General features: G+C 45.5%; 1 protein-coding gene across 1 annotated transcript; it reads right to left on the bottom strand.

Moving 5' to 3' along the window:
• Positions 1-464: 464 nt before the first annotated feature.
• On the bottom strand, positions 465-19,413 carry LOC8030387 (ubiquitin-like protein 7). Its single transcript, XM_029989388.4, has 9 exons — positions 19,020-19,413; positions 17,724-17,825; positions 16,872-16,957; positions 14,975-15,056; positions 14,121-14,178; positions 11,086-11,260; positions 8,258-8,533; positions 6,362-6,424; positions 465-4,771 (listed from the first exon to the last, which is right to left on the bottom strand). The coding sequence occupies exons 1-9, from the start codon at positions 19,171-19,173 to the stop codon at positions 4,622-4,624; spliced, it is 1,146 nt and encodes a 381-aa protein (XP_029845248.2). The 5' UTR covers positions 19,174-19,413; the 3' UTR covers positions 465-4,621.
• Positions 19,414-22,485: the final 3,072 nt, after the last annotated feature.

Genomic DNA, 22,485 nt, shown 5'->3' with positions numbered 1-22,485 from the left:
CGATAAGTTTTTCTTCCGCTTATACTTGTCCAAAATAGGGTATGCATTCCAAACCGGGAAAGGAACCACCTGGAAATCAGAGCCAACGTTTTGCTAAGATACAAAAAAAGAAAAGGTCAGACATTTAAAATTTTCCGTGCTCTCTAGGGAGGTTACGCCATATGTATAGTCGAGCACATAAGTTATTATGGTCGAGCAGACAGACTAAACACAACAGTCTTCTTTCTTCTTTTCGTTTTGCAGGCGTCAGATTTTACCATTAATTTCACACAATCAAGCCTCTTGTACCCCGTCGGAAACAAACAAGCCCCCAAACTCCAACAGCGACGTCACATCTTCAGCATTGCCAGTAAAACTTTTAAAATAATTTTTAGAAATTCATTACCATTGCAAATATATATATATATATATATATATATATATATATATATATATAACGGTTTGTGAATTAGTTTAGATCTGTATGTTTGTTATAATTGTTTATTCGTGGTTCATCCTTTGTACATTTGTGCAAAAGAAATCACATATAAAATAGGCCAAACACAGAATTTTACTCGAAACCTGAGCTGGGAACTAGACTTGTGAGAACTTTACGAAACTAGACTTTATGAGTGAAAACACTGCGAGACTGGGAAGGTGTCTATGTGGTCAACAGTACCTCCAAAAATATGGGCAGTGGAATCTAAAAAGAACAGAGCAAGTGATATGTAACTGTCACTTTAACCATGTAACAATATGACATGTAACATGAACTCCAGTACTGCTGTGAATCTTATTAGGCTAGTGCAACCAAGGTAGTAGAAAATGAATGACTATATTGATCAGAATGCATTCCGGAAGACAACAAAAAAATGCACCAAAATTCCACGGAAGCTCAGAAAGGCCTCTGGACAAGCAAAAGTAACTCTTAAATGCTTGTTCATGTTTAAGTATTATGCACTTCTAAAGGTAAACACACAATACTTAAAAAAAAAAAATTCCAGGCCTGCATTTGAGATCTGACTTCACGTTCATTGTTCTTGTGTGCTTGATTGACTGAGTTGAATGTATAACACTGCATCAACTAAACCTACAATACACCGAAAACTATAGCAGAAAAGGGCTGAAAAAGAAAGCAGTAAATATGTGGTACTTCAAACTTTGTGAGTGCCAGAGCTTTACTTCCTGTAAAGGTAGCTTTGGACTGGGCAAGATTTTCAGATGTCAAGACAGTGCAACCTCTGAAAGATGCCAAGCAGCAACTTACAACAGGCATTGCACCGCTTCCGAAACTAAACCATTGCTGAAAGTCACCCAGTCAGTTCATTTCTCCCAACATTTCCTGCATCTCATGACAGCAGTCTGCGATCCTCAGATTGCAGAAAAACCGATTTTTTGGAAAAACACCACGCCCATTTTTATTTTATTTTTTCACCAAAAAATATAGTGGAATTCCAAACTGGTCTGTACGAGCTTCACTTCAACCGTAAACACCTATTTCGCATAACTGACGTCTGCCCACTCCTCAAGCATTTCAACACAATCCCATACATCAATAAGTTCCCGAAAACTCTCCAGTATGGAGGAAAGTGTGAACTTAGACTTCTTGCGTGATCTCGACACGAGTAGTCCTTTATCCCAAACTCAAAAGGAAGCCTTTTTGGTGTCTGCACCGACGATAATCCCAGCTGTAACACACCTGCTCAAAAATATTAAGCCATTTATGCTTTTCATATGAAAGGTTTGTTCAAACCACAGCCTTCATCGCGTTCAGAGCTAAAAGGTACCCAATTAGCTGCTCTTTCGAACCTGCGTCCTCTGGGAGCATTTCATGTTGGAGCTAGTCCAACGCTTCAAAGAGGGAACCCACAAATGGAAAGTCTGAAGTATGTAAGGGTGTAACACTATGCTTTAGGATTTAGGTACAAAAAGACCATCAAAACAGAAAATGGTTTTAGGGAAATAATGTAGTAATAATAGACCCCAACATGAAATATCCTGACTGGCATTCCTTGCAATTTGTCATGCAAGTAGCAATAATGGTGCACGGTTACCATTAACAGCTACACATTTACTCCAGCTAATTCCAATTCATCGTGTTACAACCAATTCATTGTTACAAAAGAAAGCAAGACCGCTACTGCCATTTAGGAGGCAAAAACCATGATTTCCACAAAACAAGTGTCCCCGGTGTCCCCACTGTTCCGAGGGTCAGTCAAAATAAACACGTCAGCCACCTGAAAGTTTTTTAAGCTTATCATCAGTAGGCCTAGTATTGCACAGCTACAGAAAAGAAGCTGGTTTATATTGAATCCTTCCACTAACCCAAACTACATGCACCCACCGCCGAATTATGGGTCCCTTTAAAATTATAGTGCATACGGCAGTTAAAGGGGCCGTGCAACAATGTTTGGACTTCAGTCAAATAATTGTGGGAGTTGTTCCCTGCCACGTCTGGATAAAAAAAAAAGTAAAACCAATTTTGTTTGAGCGCTTTAGTTCTTTTTAAAAAAGATTGTCAAACAATAGACCATTTGCACATGAAAACGGTGTTCCTTCTGTTCTCAAGTGATCGGTAATTTTGATCAATTCGATGCTTACACACGTTTGATGTAATCCAGAGTCATCCTGAACAAGCGTCGTATAGAGTCCGAAGACCTGTGATATCAGTTCTAAAATTTTTTCGTCAATTCGTCAATGTCAGCGCACTCAATACTGTACATGCAATCCGCCCTTCAACCTGGCTGAGCTGCAGAAATCTCCTACAATAGTGTCATTTTCGTGATTGTTATTTTATCAGGAATTGCTTAGAAAGCTGAGAATTTACAACAAGCAAAACCAGGATTTAACTCCGAGTAAGCGGGGCTGTTTGTAATATTTTTAGCGTTTCTAAGTTAACATTGGCGTCTTCAAAGCTGTACGAGAATCATAATACTGCAAGAGATTTCTGCAACTCAGCAGGGTTGAATTGTGGATTGCATGCACGGTCTCAAAAACACCAACACTGAAAAGAAATTTTAAAAGTGATACGACAGGTTTTTGGACTCTACACAACGTTTCTTCAGGATGACTCAGGATTACACTAAAAGTAAAAGTATGTAAGCATCAAATTGGCTGAAATTACCAATCACTAGGCAACCGAAGGAACACCGTTCCCATGATTTCTCGAGTGCGGGCCAAGGCGCTTGGGGACCTAGCCAGTGCTTTATTGACGTTTTGGGCGCTTCCCAACCACTCTTGCACCGTCTTCCGAGTCACGTGCGCAGTGAGGTGTTCCCGGGTGCACTAGGGATTCTCCAGTGCGGGTTCTCTTTCAGAGCCGCTGCCTTGACATAAGGAAGTTGGACACAGTAGCAATAGGGTGAGGCTCAAGGGAGGAATGTTTTTTTTTACCTCGGGCAGATGGCGCCACTAAAACTAAATACAACTTTGTTGACGACGTGAGGGTTTTAACGCATATACTCACACTGAAACGACAGTATTTGTAAAATGTGGTGATTGTGGTAATGTGGGGTAAAACATGGTGTAAGATTGAGCACACAATGGTACATCTTGCCAACTTATTATAATGCACCCAGGTGTGCGTTACACCCTAGTTTCCACGGTCGCCACCCCGCAGCTGCAATTTGCGAAAGATACCCGTTTTTTGCTATTACGCAACGGGGTCGCGATATTTCGAGAGAATGAGGCGGTTTCTGCGTCCCATTCGGTAAGATAACCAATGTTAAAATTGAAAACTGCAAATTCTTTCCAAGTTAAAACTGCTACATTGCCCCTTTAAATAAGTCGATGGCATCAAAGCATAAGTCAAGTTGTATAATGAAATAACCTAATGAGAATGACAAATTCTGCGGCCAATACTGCCAATTCTTTGCCAGAATCAACATCCAAGCCCAGCCAGCACAGATGTAAGCTTGTCCGGACACCAGACCAACAATGTACCAGTGGTTGCCTCAGAGCAGAGTCCCAAGTCTCATTGCCACCTATGGTACAGACCCAACGGCAACCAGGCACATGAAAATGAACCGCTGCGGCAAGTAATCGCAAAATATTTTGTCAAATTACTTTCACCCACAAGGTTGTCGGAACTCGCGTAGCTGAAGCTGGCCAGCTCTATTGCCAACATTTCTCCTACAACACCATCCCCCAAAAATTAATCCCACTCTTTTGTTTCGATTGCAGTGACGAGGACGTCACAAGGGCTGAGGTCGCAGCAAAGAAAGGAGATCACGAGACAAGGACCACAAAAAAAACACCGTTTTTCCCCCTTCCACGCTTCTTGTCCGAGGCCGATCGCCCAACGAATCGCGATGCGAGAGGACTTCTTCGTCTCCCGCTCTCGACGTCGAGGTTGCCCCACAAGTACAATAACAAAAACCAATCGCAGCTCGTGGGCGCAAGTGTGCGCCTATGATGAGAACGGGCCAAGGAAGGGCCATACCGACGCCGTCCTAAGTCGTCGAAAGATCAAGACACACAAAAAAAAAGGGCGCGCATGCGGAGCTTCAAACAGAACAACAACGCCAGGGGAGCACGAAACGAACGGTAAAGTCTCGACTCAAAAACCCCCACCCACCCCCCAAACAAATGCGGAAGAGACGGCGCAGAGCGCGTTTCTTCCAAGGGCTGGGCGATCGGTCGGCTACGTGGGCGCATTCATGGAGTCGCCCTCGCCGAAGTCGCCGAACAGGAGCTCAAGAGCGGCTTGGACGTCGCCGCCCGTCGCGGAGAGGGCGCGGAGGCTCGCCGGGTCATTTGCGATGCCCATGTCACGGAGCTGCTGCAGCTGACTCTGAGGAGCAAAGAAGCATCCAATGTAGCAAAATGTACTAAAATATTATGGCGGGCTAGTTGGGAACATTCTAAAACTAAACGTATAAAGTGCAAAAGGCAGACGAAGACATGACCACCCTGCGCGTGTTGGGGTTTTCAAGTTCTGGTAAATGTCTGTTTCATTTTTTTTTTTTTAATTTGAAGTCGTTATTTAATGCAAAATTTTTAGTCTTTTTCGCTGCATTCACTCTGATTTCTCCTCTTCCTTCCATTTCTTTTGTTTTCATCCTTTTTGTCTTCAGCCCACTTCTTTCTTCTCTTCCTTATATTTTTGTTAAAATGCCAGTGGTGAGCATACCGCCGTACTGCCTTAACTTTAGTCTAGCGGTTGTACTGCACTACCCAAATTTATCTACAGGGGTAACAATATACCTTCCAAGCTCGAAGAAACCAAATCCGGAAGATTTTTTAAGCGGCGGGGGTGGAGACATAGCGGCTGTTTAAAGCTAATTTTTGGCAACAAATATACATGAAGACAACTTGATTAAACTTATATTGCACTGCTAATACTAGCGAGATATGGCTGGGCCTCGCTATCATTGCAGCTGTCTGTTGCAAAAGCAAAAACCCCTTATTTAAGTGCAGGTAGGGAGGGTAATTTGCGTTTTCCAGGAGATTTTGCTGTAAATCGTACAAGCATACAAACTGGTGCAAATTCGGGGGTCTCCCAGGTAATACGGGAGACTTGGCAGGTATGTAACAATGTCGCCGTGTTCTGGTAGACCAAAACCCCGCTGTCTAAACAACCGACCAATTTTATTGTTTTCTTTTGTCCCATTTTACAATTGCGTGATGCACGTTAAAGACCCTCGGCTAGCGGCCATACTGCACTGGCCAAATTACTCGTCTATCAATGTCGCCATACTGTGGCAGACTAAACTCCCGCTGACTGAACTAGTAACTAATTTGTTTGTTATTGTCCAGAGACAATAACAAACAAATTCAATGCCCTTGCTTGTCTTTTGCACTTCACACATTTAGTATCGCAAAATGTTCAGCCATGCTTGTTTGGTACATGACAGTGACAAAAAACTGTAAATGCGGATGAAGGACAGACAGAAACACAACGGGACACCGTTGAACTCCCAACTGGAGAGTAATGAGCGGAAGGGCCACGAAGAAAGCGTGGTCTTTTCACCTGTCACACTTGGTTGCACCCACTACAGTAAAACCTCGTTATAACAAAATGGGATATAACAAACTAATGGATATAACAAAGCAATCATAATTCGCCTTGCTTGCTAATAGTGGGAAGAAATGGATATTGGCTATAACAAACTAATGGTTATAACTAAATAATTACGACCACTCCTTCAACTTTGTTATGACGAGGTTTTACTGTACATCAAATTGACAGGAGAAAGCAAGGGATGCACAGGGTTCTCAAACTATAAAGCTATTACTTCAAAAAGCTTACACAATATTCCTACAAAAATGCATCGCGGTAGTCTACACAGACTAATGATCAAGCGGCAGCAAAAGCGTGAGGATACAAGCGACCTAGCACCGAAACACCACCCTGCTCCAAGAAAGAACAAGGATCCCTTACCTGGAAGTTGACAGCTGGATCCGTGGACTCGACGCTTCCGCCACCGGCCGTTCCGGACGGCAACTGCAATAATTGCAAGGTCGTTCCAAGACCAACACACAGACACGGGGTCGTACATTTTTGGGCGAAATTCGCACCATGAACAGAGTAAAAATATACATATATGGGATATTACGTATGGTATTACGACACAAAAACCGGGATAAGTGAGACGCCGGCGTCTAAAGGTAGTCCCGACGTTCCTAGATCGCTGGCAACGCTTTGATAAACAGAAAAAAAAAAAACAATGGCAAAATATTATTTGGAAGGTATCTGTTGCGCACTTGGAATGTGCTCGTCAAGAGAAGAATACCGTGGTGACCCATTTCAGACATGGTTTTCCCTCAACCGCCCAAAATAGACTCCCTCCGAAAAAAAAACAACAATGACCGGCTCTTTTACATTTTTCCCACACACCCTCTCTCCTCTGTAAGAGAGCAGAGTGAGGCATCCTTCAGCATCCCCAGTCTAGCCGACGAAATACCCAGACACTCAGAGAGGGCAGTAGCGGAAGGGAACTGAAGGTCACGTTACGAGGTACGAGGCTAGAGGGACGGTCTCCCTAATTTCAAACAGTCTTTAACAAGCGTTTTTCTATAGTCTGCCGCAGGTTGAGAACAGTGGGGCAAGCCCCTCTTTCATGACCGTCGTCAATGGGCACAAAGCGCAGAGCAAATGCTGGAGAGGAGGAAACCACCAGTCATCGCAACCAGAGAGCTTTAAGGTGAGGCATGTCATTGCCGTGGATTCGTCATTTTCTTTTACCGAAACACCAAAAGGTAGCCTACTTTTAGTAATTGCAGGGCCCTGGCCAATGACGACCACAGCAAAAACGGTGTTACCTAACCACGGTAGGAGATGAGCGAACACTGCTGAGTGGGAAGGACGGTCGTCTTCGGTTCACAGCCCTTTCCTGCGATTGCAAGTTTCGAGGATCACAAAATCTAAAACTAGCATTTTTTCACCTTTTCACTTTTTATTTATGACACATTGCAAGTTAGCTTACGCCTTATTTTTATACCATCTGCTATCAATTTCATATGGTCCACCTCTTGACATCTTACGGTAGGTGTTGGGTAAACACGCCTAATCTGTCGTCTGCCTTGTTCCTCCACCATTTTTTTGCTCTCCATCTCGGTAGTGTGGAATTCTCTTAGTGCACATGATGAAGCACAAATAAAGCCTCTTCAGAGACACCTGGTGTGCATAGATTGATTGATTGATTATTAGCTGTTTAATGGCACAAAAAGCAACATAGGCCATGATGCACCAACCTGGTGTGCATAGCTTATGAAAGACATTTTGGCAGGAGACATTTTTATAATTATGAACTTCTCCTTGGCTAAATTAGGGCTTCAAGTTTTATCTGCCAGAAGGCTGACACGTGATATAGTATTTTTGCACAGAGTAATTCATAATGATATAGACTCCAAGCTTTTAAACAAAGTTTATTTTAATGTTCCGGCTTGTTTTAATAGGAGTGCTTTTACTTTTTGCACTCAGAATAACCTAATGTCATCGCCTTTATCTAGAATGCAAAATATGCATCAATAATTTTGGCAATGAAAACTTAGATATTTTCAATAACTATGTTGAATTCAAAAGTCAATTGCATAATATGCTATTTTATTCTTAGTGATGCATACAAGTTGCTCAAATGAATTTCTGTTCTTCATATGAATTCATGGATGTATATTTTGGCATGATTATTTTTTTAACTTTTATATACCAGTGCCGCATTACAGACTTCTGGTCGTTTATGGGCACAATAAAGAGACATGATGATGATGACCCTTTCTCTCAAGACCACCGGCGTCAGAGCTCATGACTGGCCGCGCTCTGCTCCTGCGGCCTCACCTGGAGTGTTCCTCCTGCGGAGGGCACAGTGAGGTTGCCCAGGGCGCTCTGCATGGCGCTGTTGAGCATCTCGGACGTGATGGGGTTGCGGGGGGTCGAGGGGGGGGCGCTGAGGCGGGGCGAGGGGGGCACCCGGGGGCTACCCGTGGCCCCCGGCGGAGACGACGACGCCGGGCTTCCCGAAGCAGGTGCTGCAGCCGCGGCCGTCAGGGCGGCGGCCAGCTGGGCGGGCGTGATGCGGTTCGGCGAGAACATCCCGCCAGCCCCCGACATGCCCTGGAGCAGGGAGACGCCAGACGCGCGACGTTATCCGACGGTTCGGACGCACTGGGCGAAAAATGTTGCACGAGCCTGCCTCGACGCGAGGAGTGAGCGCGGGCTTCATATGCAAAAGGTCGACGAAGCCGTCTTTGCATAAAAGCGTTACCGGTTGTAGTTCCCTTCTTTTCTGAACTGCGACAAAAACAATCGGTTCGAAACAATGAATGCTCCTTTCGGCCCTTCAATAAATATTGAGGCATTGTCCCATACCTGCCAAGTTCGGAGAAACTGAATTCAGGAGAGTATCTAAGCCGGCAAGGGGGTTGCGGTTTTTTTTAAGAAATATTGACAATGAATTTCAACGAAGACAACTATGTGCCATTTGTATTGTACTGCTCATGCTAGCAATACCCAGCTGGGCTCTGCTATCCTTGCTGCCACCACCTGCAACGGCAAGAACTCATTGCTTAAAGGGGCACTGGCTGACATATAAAAATCTTTTTTTTTTTATTATCCGACACAATTTAAAACGATGCTTAGACATTTCCCTTACAAAATTAGAGGCTTGAGAACTGAGTATTTGTGAAGTAAAATAAACAAGTTCCAAAAGCCGAATTTGAAGCTCCCGCGCGATCCGCACCAGTGCAGTGACATCAAAAATTGAGATGTCCTGTAACTCAGTTTCTCTACCGCCTCCAAAGTGTCCCAACCGGAAGTGTCGTGTTGGCCCGCGACCAACCGCCCTTCCCTATGCGTGCCGCCCATCACTGTGAGCAGACGACGCTTCACTTTTGAGTTCAAAGTTCTGTTAGGGCCCTTTCAGCGATCCTAAAGGGGCACTGAAGTCGTTTTTGAAAAAGGTCGTTTTTGATCTTAAATTGTTTAGAATCTGTTAGTTCCCACATATAACAAGCCCTATAGTATAACAAAACTGACTATTCATCTCGGGGCAATAGAAAAACATGTGGGCTCTTTTTTCTAGTGGACTACATTATGTGGACAAATGAAAGCCCTACAATACACACAGATTCCGAATGATTTTATTCAAACTCGTTTCGGAGAGAGTTTGATAGGTACACGCTCGGATAAGTCCCCTCTTTTTCTTCGCGGGTGGAGCAATTGCTTGCAACTCGCCGACAAGCGTGTCGACCACCTCACTCAAAAGAAAATTCTTCCCAAAAAGTGTGTGTTGCGATGCTTGAACACGCTTTTACCAACAAAATAAGCTCCACACGATTATGCTTCCGAGTTTGTTGGGATGCTTAAAGCGTCTAGATTGACTTGTCACCACAATAGGACGATCTCACAATCGACTTCAGTGCCCCTTTAAATTCTTTGAAATGGTGCGAGGTCGAAAAGTATGTGCACTGAACTTTCGTGAGTGACATAAGGGGTCATGTTGGGCCGGTGCTGCGTGAAAGGCTGCCCTGCCAAAAGTATGCTGCGCAAGTTTTTAAAGAATGTGTCGGAGAAGGCGGCCTGGCTAGCTGCAATTCCTGAAGGACTATTGGAGGGTTTCGGATCACAGTCCTACAGTCCTTCTCGACACTTCGTCGACGACGATTATGAGGTCAGCCCAAGCATCTCTAGGACATTGGGGGTTCAAATGGTACCTCGGTTGAGGTGTGGCGTCGTTCCGACGAACTTGCAGCTGCAGGTCGCATCACACGAAGCAAAACGTCCAAGGCTAGAGGCAAGTCTACCAAACACAGAGAACTTTGTTTGATTTCCCGACTCTCCAATCATTCTCGCTGCTACATGCTCTGCTACAGGTGCCGAGCGCCGTCGTGTTTTTTGAGGAAGGATAAAAAGCCAGGAGGCAACACCACTTCTGGACTCCAATTTCCAATATTTCAAAAGGGCGCAGTGCATTCGCAACTGTGTTAAAAAGATGTTTTACGAATTTTGGTATTCAAAACAGTTGACTCTTATTAATTAAATCTCTCTTAGTTCAAACTAACATGCAGGTCCCATCCTATGACTCTCTATGGGAGAAAACTCCCGATAATTCAAACTTTGCTTCATTCAAACAAATTTTCGGTCCCCCTTCAGTTTGAATTAACGAGATTCGACTGTACAACAGAAATGTCGCTTATAAAGCTTCTAAGTTTCATAATCGATCACGTCACAAATAAAAAGAAGTGAAGAGGTGAGAAGTAACAGAAAAAAAAAAGTGCACACGCGTGGAATTTTTTTTTTTTTTTTTGTATTTGTTTTGGTGTGTATGGCTACAACTTGCATTATTTTAGGCAACAAAGAAAAAAGTCCGACCTTTGTGGTGTCAGTGCTCTTTTAAGTGCGGTAAAGAGGGGGAAGGGGTTAATTTGTGATTTTTGGCAGATTTTTCTGTCAATCGTACAACCGTACGAAATGGATGGTTGAAATTCGGGTTTCCCTGGGCTAATACGGGAGCCTTGGTTGGCAGGTATGCATTGCAGTCAGGACAGAATAAAAGACTGTGGGCTCTTTGCCGTACCAAAGCCATCGGATGCCGGTGTGGTATGACCCGCTCTTCCACGGCACCACTAAATTGGACGTGAGAAGACAAGGCGTCTGAGAACGCTCACCTGTTCCAGCTCCGAGTCCATGTCGTCGTCGTCACTGAGGGCATCCAGAGAGTAGGACACCAGAGAGGGGTCGGGAGGAGGCGTCGCAGAACGCCCTGAGGCCATGCCCTCTTCGTGAAACGACACCGCTATCTGCACCGCCGCTTCCACGAGCGCCGGATGACTCTCCGCCATCCTGTCCAGAGTATCATCGTCGTCATTTCTTCACTTCTTTGCCCGTAAGCAACAAACATAAAAGTAATAGTGCTGAGCGTATGTTTAGACGGCGGGAAGTTGGTCAACCCCAATGGGCATCTGGCGTCTCCATTGTGGACAAGAAACTAACCCAGTGCAGTACCACCACTAGCCCAGGGTTTCTAAAGGGACTCTGAACTGAAATATAGATTTCGGAGAAGAAGGCCGCAGAAGCCTTGAACGGGACATTAGCAACTCCAAAACTTCACTCGCACATCATTATCTCGAACGGATAACCATATTTTTAAAAAACAAAGGCGCGATCAAGCAAGGCATGTGACATCAATATCCTCCTGGAACAGTTGAGAGTCAGGAGAAGCGGCCTAGCATCTCTACTCCTACCTTTGGTTCACCAGCTTGAGGGGACGAAGCGAAGAGGAGAGGGAATAAGAATCGTGACATCACATGTCTCGTCGGCCGTGTTCAATAGCGCACTTCTTTCTCAAAAATACGGCCATCCGTTTGACATATTGCTGTACCAGTGATGCTTTTGGGTTTCGCAGTGTCCCGCCTATCGCTCTAGACTTGTTTTGTGAGCTCCACCTCTCGGTTCAGTATCCCTTTAACGTGCATCATGTAGCGGCGATACGCAACCACACGCCAGTGCAACCCTCATCCAGATCAAAACAGGTGGGTGCAGGGGTCAAACCCGGGTCTGTAAACTGACACAACACAATCGAATGCAAAACATGCCAAAATAAATTATGTCACATGTGCCCTTGGGGCTCTCTTGCACGTGATCGGACGCAACTCCTTCAGGCGACGAGGGCCACTAAGTAAGCAATGTTTAAGGTGTGTTTATGCCGGCAAGTTGCAACCGACACGAGACAAACTTTTGCAAGTAGAGGCGACATTATTCAGCATTCGTATTCAGATTGATTTTTTGGACCCGTCGTTGAGACGCCTGGCGGCTGAACCAGTCCTTGGCGTCCTGGAAGTGATGCGTGATGTAATTCGTTTTTGTTCCCCAAAATGGTATAATGCTCTCTGAAAAGTCTCAAGAAATTCTATTTGCCACAAAGGAAACAATAAAACATGGCCATTTAGCCCCCACCGGCGTCCAGAATTCTGCCCACGCAGGCTGCCACAGTGCACCGAGGAGAAAACCCACGGCCAAGCACAGCCGGGCAACACAAAGTACACTCTCGAAACCAGGGACATGCGCTGTAGATTGCTTCGTTAGACTGCCACAGGAAAGGTCTACACATACCTCACCGTGGAAGCTCGAGAGGGTGCACGCCAGCGTAGCAATCGTGCTTTCATTGTGCGGTTTCCGAAGGACTCGGGCCAACATCAAAAGTTTTTCTCTCATGGCGAAAACGACGCACGCGACAACGGAAACAGGAAGACAACAAAACACGAACCCGAGTCGTAGCGCGAGGGACGGAATTAACAGCAGCTCCTGAGAACCTCAGAGAAGCAACTTGCCGGTAGCAACCTGTTGATCACCCACTGTGCAAACATCGGTTGTCGCCCATAGCTATCAGTGACGAGATGTCTTTGTGGCTCCATCTCATAGTTCCTCATGGTGATCGATAATCCCACGGCTGGGACTATCGATCGTCGGCGACAATTTCGACGGTGCGCAAAAGCACGATAGAAGCTCCCAGTCACCGCTTCCTAAACCAACACCTTTAAAGTTGATGGTCTGGCATTCTTCTTATTTCCATTAGAGAAAGCAGAATTCGTCCTACTAAACACATCATAGTGAGCGTTTGGCCAATCATGGAAAGCCAACCGAAACAATGTTCTTGTCCGTGCACGTCCCCAATAGATGATGACAGGTTAAAAGTTCGGGAGAAGCTCCTCGCTCCTATTTCCGTTTTAGCAGAACGAACGCCAGAGAGAAAGTCGCCTCCCCTCCAGAGTTCGCTCTGCTAAAGTGGAAATAGGTGGGAGGAGCTTATCTCGAACTCCTATCTTAACCTGTCACTGACTTATAGTCTGTCACACGACCGTGGCGTGTCTCAAGTGCCAACGCACCTTCGGAGCATCAAGCCTCCATTCCTTAACGTGGGTTCTGCCACCGCCATTTCGGTTGTTGGTGAGCGGGTGTACCCGACGATAGTCGCAATTTGAAAGTGCGACCTTCCCTTCCAACCATCAAGTATCATGTCGAGAAGCGAGGGCGATGCGGTGGCGCTTCAGCATTTCTGGAGGACCAAAAACCATCTTCCGCAATTTTAGGTAAGGCTTCGGATATTCAATGGTTGTTGTTTCAAGCACTGAGACGAGGCGACGTGTGCATTTGCACGAACCAACGATCATCCGGCAAAATTAGGTCCTTAATAGTCCACGAGAAGTATCCTCTTGGAGAATAGAAAAAGCTCTTGGCAAGTGCCTGAGGAGAGCGGATGAGTGCGAGATATTTTTCACAAAGTGCGCTCTGCAAACTTTGCAAAAAGGGTTTGCAGCTCATCAAATTGAACGGAAGCACGTGCCAGGTCTTCTCTTGATAAAGCGAATTTCTACCTGCTAAACGAGAATGGATGAATGCGGGAGAGGGCAAAGACGGTGCGCTGTCCGAGCAACAGACTGCATGACGTTACGCACACATTGCAACAAGGTCTGTGGCTAAGCTGTCTTAACTGGTTCCTTCTTGGTAGACTCACTCCTTTCTATGCTTCTTCAACTTTGCACTTTTTTTTTGCACTCATCTAAAGCAATCTGGTCACCTTTAGCAAAGCAGTTTCAGAGGACGTCAATTGTCAGTTTCCTAGATATCAATGAGCACGTCAGTGGACCAGTTTGAATTCAGTTTGTGTCGTATAAGAACTAAGAGTGAGAAAACGTCCACATACTTTCGGAGGAACGTGGGGTTTGCCAGAAGAGTCATCAACTCTGGGTCTTGAAGGATTCCTGGAAGAACACCGAAACTATGGTGATGCACAACCACACAGCATCTCGAGTAATGCAACATAGAAGAGCAGCACGCCTGTCAGATGTAATTTCATCAGTCACCCACATGATTGCAAACAAGTTCAACTCAATCAACGGCAGCACCATAACCTAGACAGTGTCCCTCTGTGTGTTTGAGACAAATTGCTAAGATGCCCCAACTGGAAGAAAGTAGCCCCCTCATAATACTTAAAAAGGGAAGGCTATGTGCTTGGAAGTTCCTTTGCAAGATGAGCGATCCGTGACCTCACAGATGAGTTCAAAATGCTGCAGCTACGCCACTGGGATTTTCGGAAAGACTATGAAATACCTTGGGAGTAGGGCACATCCAAATGAAACATGTCGGCCAACAATCAACAAAGTCTCATCGCAAACGGATATCCACGTTGTAGCATATTTTTTTCTCAGCGTTGTATTGAACAGCTGAAGCTGAAATATTCCCTGCTTCAACGCGGAAGCGACCGAGGTCGCATGCTGGTGTACTTCCACAAGCGGTTTATCCCAAAGTTTAAGCGGTAAGTGCACTCCACAAGCTGTCAAAGGCCGGTTTAAAGAAATATTTCTGCAGGGCTGAAGCCCTTTTTTTTTTTTTCTTGTCTCTTTGCGATACAATGGGAACAAGGGCAAACAATGGAATTTCTTGGTAGTGAATCCCTAGATTAAGCCCGGAGTAAAAAAAAAAAAGCGGGTCAGGGTTTAACTGACGGCATACGCCACCACATGTCGAGACACGAGAAGAGAAATTCAGCACCCTTACCAACAGCGATGGGGTCATCAGCAAGGGCCGGCGTAGACGCCATCACACTTTCGAGAACTTCAGGTTTGGTCAGGCTCTGCAGCTGCAAATCAAATCGCACTCAGAAAACAGAAGGACCGAAGGGCTGCCGCAATATCCCTAAGGCGGCCCCTTCCCTCGAATCATGTATTCAGAAAGAATGAAAGCGTTAGCCTACATCGGTGATTGCACATCAACGAGGGACATACTTAATAATAACCTAAAAAAAGAAGAGAAAAGTCAGCTACGCAGAGGGCGTGCTGAAGTGACTCGAACGGTTGACAGTGGACGATTCCAGAAGAGAGTGCGGGGGGGGGCCTTGCGAGACCGAAAGGAAGCCAAGCACTACGTTGCGACCACGCCATCAACAGCTGCATCGGTGCTATGTCGCAACCTTACGCATCATCCATTTTCTGCGCTATCGTATGTGCATGCAGCTGTGTTCCCAATTTACTCCATCTCATTCCATAGTGGTTTCGTACGATAACCCACCTGCATCTGACCCACCAGAGTAACTCAAAATTCTGTCTGCAGCGAACACGGGAAAACTCCACCATGCATTTTGTTTGTTTTTGTTGGAGTTCAATGTGTCTGTGCTGGAATATGCTTCTACGAAAAGTCTGTGCATTAGGATATTACTTGGGGACATCATTCACCAGTGCCGATAATCAATGAAATCGGTACAAGAGGCATTTTTTGTTCCTCATTCGAAAAGAATGCTCTTTACGTGCTGGATCTACAGCTAGACCTATTGAAAAAAAGATGATCACCGCTTTTTTCGCGATTTTCTTCGGTGTATGTAGTGGTTTCGTGCTTTCAAGTTCCATGTCTAGGAGGGTTAGCACTACCATAGATTACCGTGCATCCGCCCCCATTCCACATTAAGCGCCCATTACCAAATGTGTGAGATCTGAGAAAATACGCACAGTACATTTATACGCTATGTAAAATTGATGACCAGACAAGCGCTCATCCTCCATTTTTTTGCAATTATCTCCAAAATTTCAGTGGGCGCTAGCCCGGTATTTTACGGTAACTACACACCCACACAATTTGTGTAGCACAGTGCTCAGCTGAGCTGAGAATGTCTAAAGGTCAGGAAAATAAAAGTTTTTATATGCTCTTGGCCCCTCGCTAGCATTGGAGGCATGGCCACAACAAGAAATGAAAAAACGCCGTTCTAAACCAGGGGTCGGCAACTCGCAGCTTGCGAGGCAGTTTTATACAGATACGACACTAGAAAAGTATGCCCCCCTCCCCCTTGCCGCTTCCTCCCATAGACTCAAGAACCACAAGGCAGTTTTGACCTGAAATGGGGTAAGATAGGAACAAGGAGCACTTTCAATTGGCAACTTCACATTGTCTAGCATCCCCATACTTGGGCAGAGTATGTCTCACTTTCTTTTTGCTTTTTCACTGTCTTGCCATTTGGCCCCTTCCATGTCGGCTTCGTGGCAGCTCGATGGATGGAATAATGGATGTTAATGGCTATACCCTTTGTAACGGGCGGTAGCTTGCGCCACCTAGCCTTGGCCCGCCGCTGCAGAAAGGTTGCCGACCACTGTTCTAAACAGTTCAGGAGGCAACAATTTGTGCGAGAAACATTCCGAGGTTTTTCTCACTGCATACGTAATGCTCTTGCTGTCCATCAGCACAAGTCTCAAGAAACTTCCACTGCACTTGTTTTAGAAAGCACTTGTGTGCTTTGTAAACTAGGAGAGGTCCTAAAGCCCCTGTACCATTTTTATCTGCACTAATATCCAGGTAGCAAGGAAACCTCTCATAATATTCCTTGCATATCAGAAGTGCTATAACAGGTCTTGTTTAATAGCTATCATCATTGGGACGCATAGAAACAAAAAGCATGTGAGACACCTACCACACTCCGGAAGGCTGGGTTGACCACCGCAGTCCCAAACGCAATCATAGGAATTTCTTGCATGTTGAGCGTGCAGGTCGGCTTTTCTGAAAAGAGAACATGTGGATTGGAAAAGGCACGGGCTGCTTTAGTACTCGAAGGAACCATTTAGTAGACTCCAAAGTTTACTGGGAAATCAAGACGCACAAATGGAAGCTAACTTTTTTTTCTTTGACAACATGTTTTGGGGAACAGTGTGCCGAGTGGAAAGCCAGCCCTTAGCCCAGGTCATCTTTTTGACACACAGTCGCTTAATGCCACTTAATCAAGAGTGAAAGAAGTTACTGCAACATGAAAGCAGCAACGGCAATAATATGCACAGCACACTGCTTCAAGTGCTCTAAACTACTGCACAAGCAATATGAATGGGATTAACTTGAGAAACGCTCATATTTGCGAGCACACCACCTTATATAGAAATTATGAACAAAAATTAAGGGCGCAAAAGAGCTGGTGTACATTGCACATGGTTGAAAAAACCCCGAGACTGTGGGTAAACGACACAACACTAAAAAGTCTTTATTAGAGGCTTTTTAGTGTTGTGTCGTTTACCCACAGTCTCGGGGTTTTTTCAACCATGTGTTATATAGAAACACCATATGACACCATACCAGTTAAGGCAGGAGAAAGACCTGTGGAAAGGCAGGCTCCCCCTCTTTCCAAACAACTGAAGGTTACTCATATGTCCATTGTGAATAGCTTTGTCCTACTTCAGACGATAAACACAGAGAGCAGGAGAGTAATGAAAGGGTGTTCAGACATGCTGAGAAAGACTTTGAGGGGCCGGCTTTCCTAAGTGGTTGGATGCAGCACCTGGTTCGTGGTGTGGGTAGACAAAAACTGTCATGCCGTTCTTGATCCCACATGCTTCCAGCGTGTCGTCTTTCTTCAAACTCTTTCCCAGGAACACCAGCTCTGCAATTCAGGGAAAATAATGAGTTTAGAATTGGGCACAGGCACTGACAGCACCCGCTGCACTAGTTCACGAAAAACAAAGGTAACAACGAAACTGCTGCTAGCAAAAATCTACCACTACAATTGGCTAGACTTGGCACGCAATGAATTAGCGCAGGCGATATTTACTGACTTTCAGCTCAACATAGCAAGCCTCAATCATCGAAACACTGTTGGGAAGTACTTCAAGTATATTGTAACTGAAGTACAATTTTGAGCGGGTTTAAAAATGTGTACTTTACTTGAAGTATACATTCTTTGAGTATGTTATTGTACTTTGCATAGAGTATTTTTTCTGGTACTGTACGAGGAAAGTACACCTCCCCAACGTCAACATACATTCCCCAAATTAATAAAAAAAGGTGTATTGTCATGTGAAAACGCATTATCGCCTTTTGAGACATCATTTCTCTGAGAGAAGTAATGGTGGTCTAAGGCAGAAGTAAATAGGGTAAATTTATAATTATTAAATTTATAATTAAAAATATAATTAAATTTATAATTAATATGGTTGTCAGCGAGTGTAAACGAACGACTCTATGGCAACTCGACTATCTAATATTCGCCGCCGTTTGCGAAAATAATTGATGCACAATTACGAACAAAGTATTAATTGACTGACCACCCGCCCCCCCCCCCCCCCACACACACACAATTACCCCAGAAGCGATGCATACCAGCCAGAAACAAAAATCACTTTATAGAGGTATGAAAGACTATCATAAAATATTGTGTTAAAAAGTACTTTACTTTGAAATTGTGAATTGTATTTTTGTGTTTTCCTTTCAAGTACATTGCACCCGGTGTGCTGACTACTTTCCTTGAAGTATACATAACCTCTCATTTACCTTGTACATTACTTTTGTACTTAAGTACTTTTTATATGTACCCTACCCAAAACTGGATTGAAGGGGTAAGTGCGAGAATTCTAGTCAAACACCAGAGCAGCAGAGTTAGGAACATACCAAACGACGACATCGCCTAAATGGTTTCGTGCAAATGTTCGCAGTCTTTCAGAAACGGCGTGTCATGGAGAAATCGTATGCGATGACCGAAATACTCTGCGTAGGCGGTCGACCAACAAAGCAAGGCCGCCAGCAAGTCAGACCAACTCGGAAAACTAGCGGATGTAGAGCTGGGAACTTGGAAACTCACCAACGTCTTCGGTCTTTGTTTTGAACAGCTCGGCGACTTTGCTCTGCAGCGATGAGACAGTGTCGTCGAGTTTGACTGGCGAAAGCTTATGCCTCTCGAACTTGCATGAATTCTCGGGCACCAGCGATACGTAGATGGAACATTCGTCGGCCATTTCGCTGGGATTGGCGGTGAATTGAAAGGGAGTTTGGGATGGCACGACTTACTTCAAATCGAGAAACACTTCATAACGCGACGTAAAGCCGTGACACGGACGATGCGGCGAGAGAAGAAAGAAAACACACGAGATCGTGCACCGCTTGAAGCCTCAACAACAACAACAATCTGCGGAGCACCCTCTCGCCCAGGCAGCCCAGGGTCGCCAAGCGACAACCCATGTTAACAGCCAACCCTGTCACGGAAGGAGGGTATGGGCTATGGCTCTCCAAACTTTAGTTCCCTTGAACGCCGCAAGAAAAGTGTAGCGCTGCACTACGAAACAGCACGACAGCGCTTGGTGTGGGAAGTTCACCTGACAGGAAAAACCTTCAGTGGGTTGGAAATACTGCGCACACGGCGCACACTGGTATTGCCAAGGCCGGTTTTTGTTACCCGTAGGTACGAATTCGTACGAAAAGTCCACGGTTTTTCGGTTTTTCGTACGAAAAGCTTGCGGTTTTTCGTACGAATTCGTGAAAGCGTTGCTCGAAGCTGGCCTCTGTAGTACGAGTAGAAGGTACGAAAATCTCGAAACTCGGCAGGCTCGCGACACTCCCACTTTAAAATGCAAAAACCTACGAACGTAATGTTCACGGTAACACTGCACTAGTAAACCGAAGTTCGAACAGATGCCCAACATTCTGGAAAGGCTCGGCAGAACTCATGACCTAGATAACTGCGTTCCGATCATCTTCAGTCGGTCGTTTTGTCTTTCATGCGCCTAATAACAGGGGCGGGTCCAAAAGGGGGATGGGGGGGGGGGGGGGGGGGGGACGGTGGTGGCAACTCCTTCCCCCCCCCCTAAATAAAACCGACTACCGGCCTGCAAGAGCTCCTAGCCGGCACACTTGTACTCCGAGCTTCACGGAGGGAAGCACTCTTCAGGGCAAGATTCAGTATCTAGACCTCCTACTACACACACAAAAGGGCTTGTGCTGGAGGTTTGGTAAGGCATCGGCAAAACCCTTGTTGGCTGCTGACAGCTGTCACTCGAAGTTAGTCAAGAGGGGTGTAATCGCATCTGTGGTAGATAACGCGTGTAAAAAGTCATGTGTACATCACGTTGGAGAACCAATAGGGTTGCAAAAGTTGCGTCTTTTGGAAGCGGGCCATCACCAGGATGTGATTTCTAGCGTTATGCTCAAGGTGTTAAGAAAGTTCAGTTCGGCTCCGGTAGAAAAACCGGTTGTGAAAAATGTGGTCTGCGTGCCTTACTATCATGGAATATCTCACAATTTGAAGTCAGTGGCCAAGAGGTTCGGAGTAAATTTAGTTTTCAAGGCACAACATAAATTGGAAAGCTTAAGTTGCTTAACCCCCTTTTCGGGCGGTCGTCAGGGTTGCCTAAAGAAACACCAAAACCCTGATTTAACTTGTCAAGTAGGAGTGGTATACGACATTCCGTTGCGGTGTGGATTGTCTTATGTAGGTCAAACTGGTCGCTGTTTGAATGAAAGGTTGCTGGAACATTAAAGGGCGGTAAAAGAAAATGCGCAGCATTCAGAAATAGCTAACCATGTTGTAGACTGCAATCACTGTCAGCCTGAGTGGGGGGATACCCAGGTATTGCATAAAGAGGAAGAAGATGGTAGGAGAGTTGTGAGGGAGACTTTATGTATTATGGAGCGTGGCAATTGTGTCAGCACACCGTCCTTGGCTTTCGGAAGTGAACTGAAACGCTTTCTATGTCTCTAAAATATATATATATATTTTTTGAGGGGTGTTTGAATGTTAACACCGTGTCTGTTGGATAGGCCTGTTATCGGCTGTGGCTGGTCGTTTCCAAAAAATCTATCTCTCTTTTTTTTTTTTTTTTGGGGGGGGGGGGGGGGGGGGGGTGGGGGGGTGTTTTTATCGTTAGCAGGGTTTGTTGTTTGAGTGCCTGCTATCGTGGATAGGAAAGGAGGTCGACTGGGTCAGTTTTTGGTTGGTATGAAAGGAAGGGAGGTAGCATGTGTCATTGGTTCAGTTTGAGATGTCGTTGATGGAGTGGAGAGGAGGTGTGTCGACCTTTGGAGAGGAGGGTTGTGGTGTATATATAAGAGCGGAGGTGTTCAAATAAACTAGAAGCTGTGTTTGAGACTTGTTGTTTTGTCCGTTTTTTTTATTTTTCCGTGTCTCCGGTTTACGATGGAAGTTCTTCACCAGCTCGCCTGTGCTTTTACCCTTTCTTCGTTAACGCGCACGTTGCCTTTATTGAGAAAATACGTGGGAGATGGAATTCCAGCGTGTTTTCGTTAGCTTCAATCTTCAGTTCTGGCAAAAAAAAAAATAACGCGCAGCACCCCCCCCCCCCCCCCCCCCCCTCGGGAGAACTCAGCCTGCCGCCCCCCGCGCCCCCCCTCCCCCCCCCCCCCCCCCTTCCGGGAAAATGGAAAGTCTACGCCGCTGCTGACCACATCAGATGACCATAGCTAGCCTTCGTCTAGCCTTCGATCTAATAAAACCTACCGGACAGAGCGCGCGCAAGCCTGGAAGGAATCCTTCTACAATCAACGATCCATCGCTTCACCAATATTGCAACGTGCCCCCTCCTAGTACTTATCAACGTTACTGGAGCAAGCTCAGAGGCGAGTGGCCCAGGTGGCGGTCACGAGAACTAGCGGCGCTGCAGTCGGATCTTGCTCTGTTGCTTCCCTGTCTCGAGCGTCGTCTACTACCATCACGTTGAGAGCTTCCTTTTCCTTTCCTTCTTTTTTTTAATTTTTATATATGTATAATACTAAGGAAAAGATGATGAAGATGAAGTGTAATATACCAGCGCATTGTGAGTGTTCTTTTTTTTCTTTTTTTTTTAGTGTTTGAAATTTATTTTTGTGTGCGTCTGTTTCCTGGCGCTGTGAAGTGTTAGTATGAATCAACAACTCGCACAAGCTCAAGTATTGCTATTCAAACTTGGCGGGCTAGGCAATCCGGAAGCAAGGCTCGACCGCAGCGCTGCTAGTTCTCGTGACCGCCACTGAGCCCACGTCGCAGGCAGAGCTGTGAAACTGAGCTTGCTCCAGTAACGTTGGTACCACACATCAGTGGTTGCTACATATAACCACTGATCTCTATGACAATTGCTGGATCGCGCTTCCCCGCTTCGAGCCCATTGCGTGATTGAAGCCACCGGTCGGCCATCTTACGAGTGCCGCTGAAGCGTTGTCAAGGTGGCGGTCACGTGACTTTTGCCTCCGTTTTCACGTGACCTACACACGGTAACCATGGTAACTGTCTAGGCTTGACAGCGCTAGAGCATATCTCGTAAGATGGCCGACGGTGGCCT

This window comes from Ixodes scapularis, unplaced genomic scaffold (genome assembly GCF_016920785.2).
Source record: "Ixodes scapularis isolate PalLabHiFi unplaced genomic scaffold, ASM1692078v2 PGA_scaffold10__122_contigs__length_95168666, whole genome shotgun sequence".
Classification (NCBI taxonomy): domain Eukaryota; kingdom Metazoa; phylum Arthropoda; class Arachnida; order Ixodida; family Ixodidae; genus Ixodes; species Ixodes scapularis.
This window is presented reverse-complemented; position numbering and strand designations above follow the sequence as displayed.

Excerpts from the sequence above, each read along its gene's own strand:
- LOC8030387 (XM_029989388.4), bottom strand. The coding sequence starts at position 19,173 with ATGGCCGACGAATGTTCCATCTACGTATCGCTGGTGCCCGAGAATTCA. Across the intron at positions 16,958-17,723 it reads CTACCCACACCACGAACCAG|AAAAGCCGACCTGCACGCTC; the intron begins GTGCTGCATCCA and ends TTCTCTTTTCAG. Across the intron at positions 14,179-14,974 it reads TGATGACCCCATCGCTGTTG|GAATCCTTCAAGACCCAGAG; the intron begins GTAAGGGTGCTG and ends GTGTTCTTCCAG.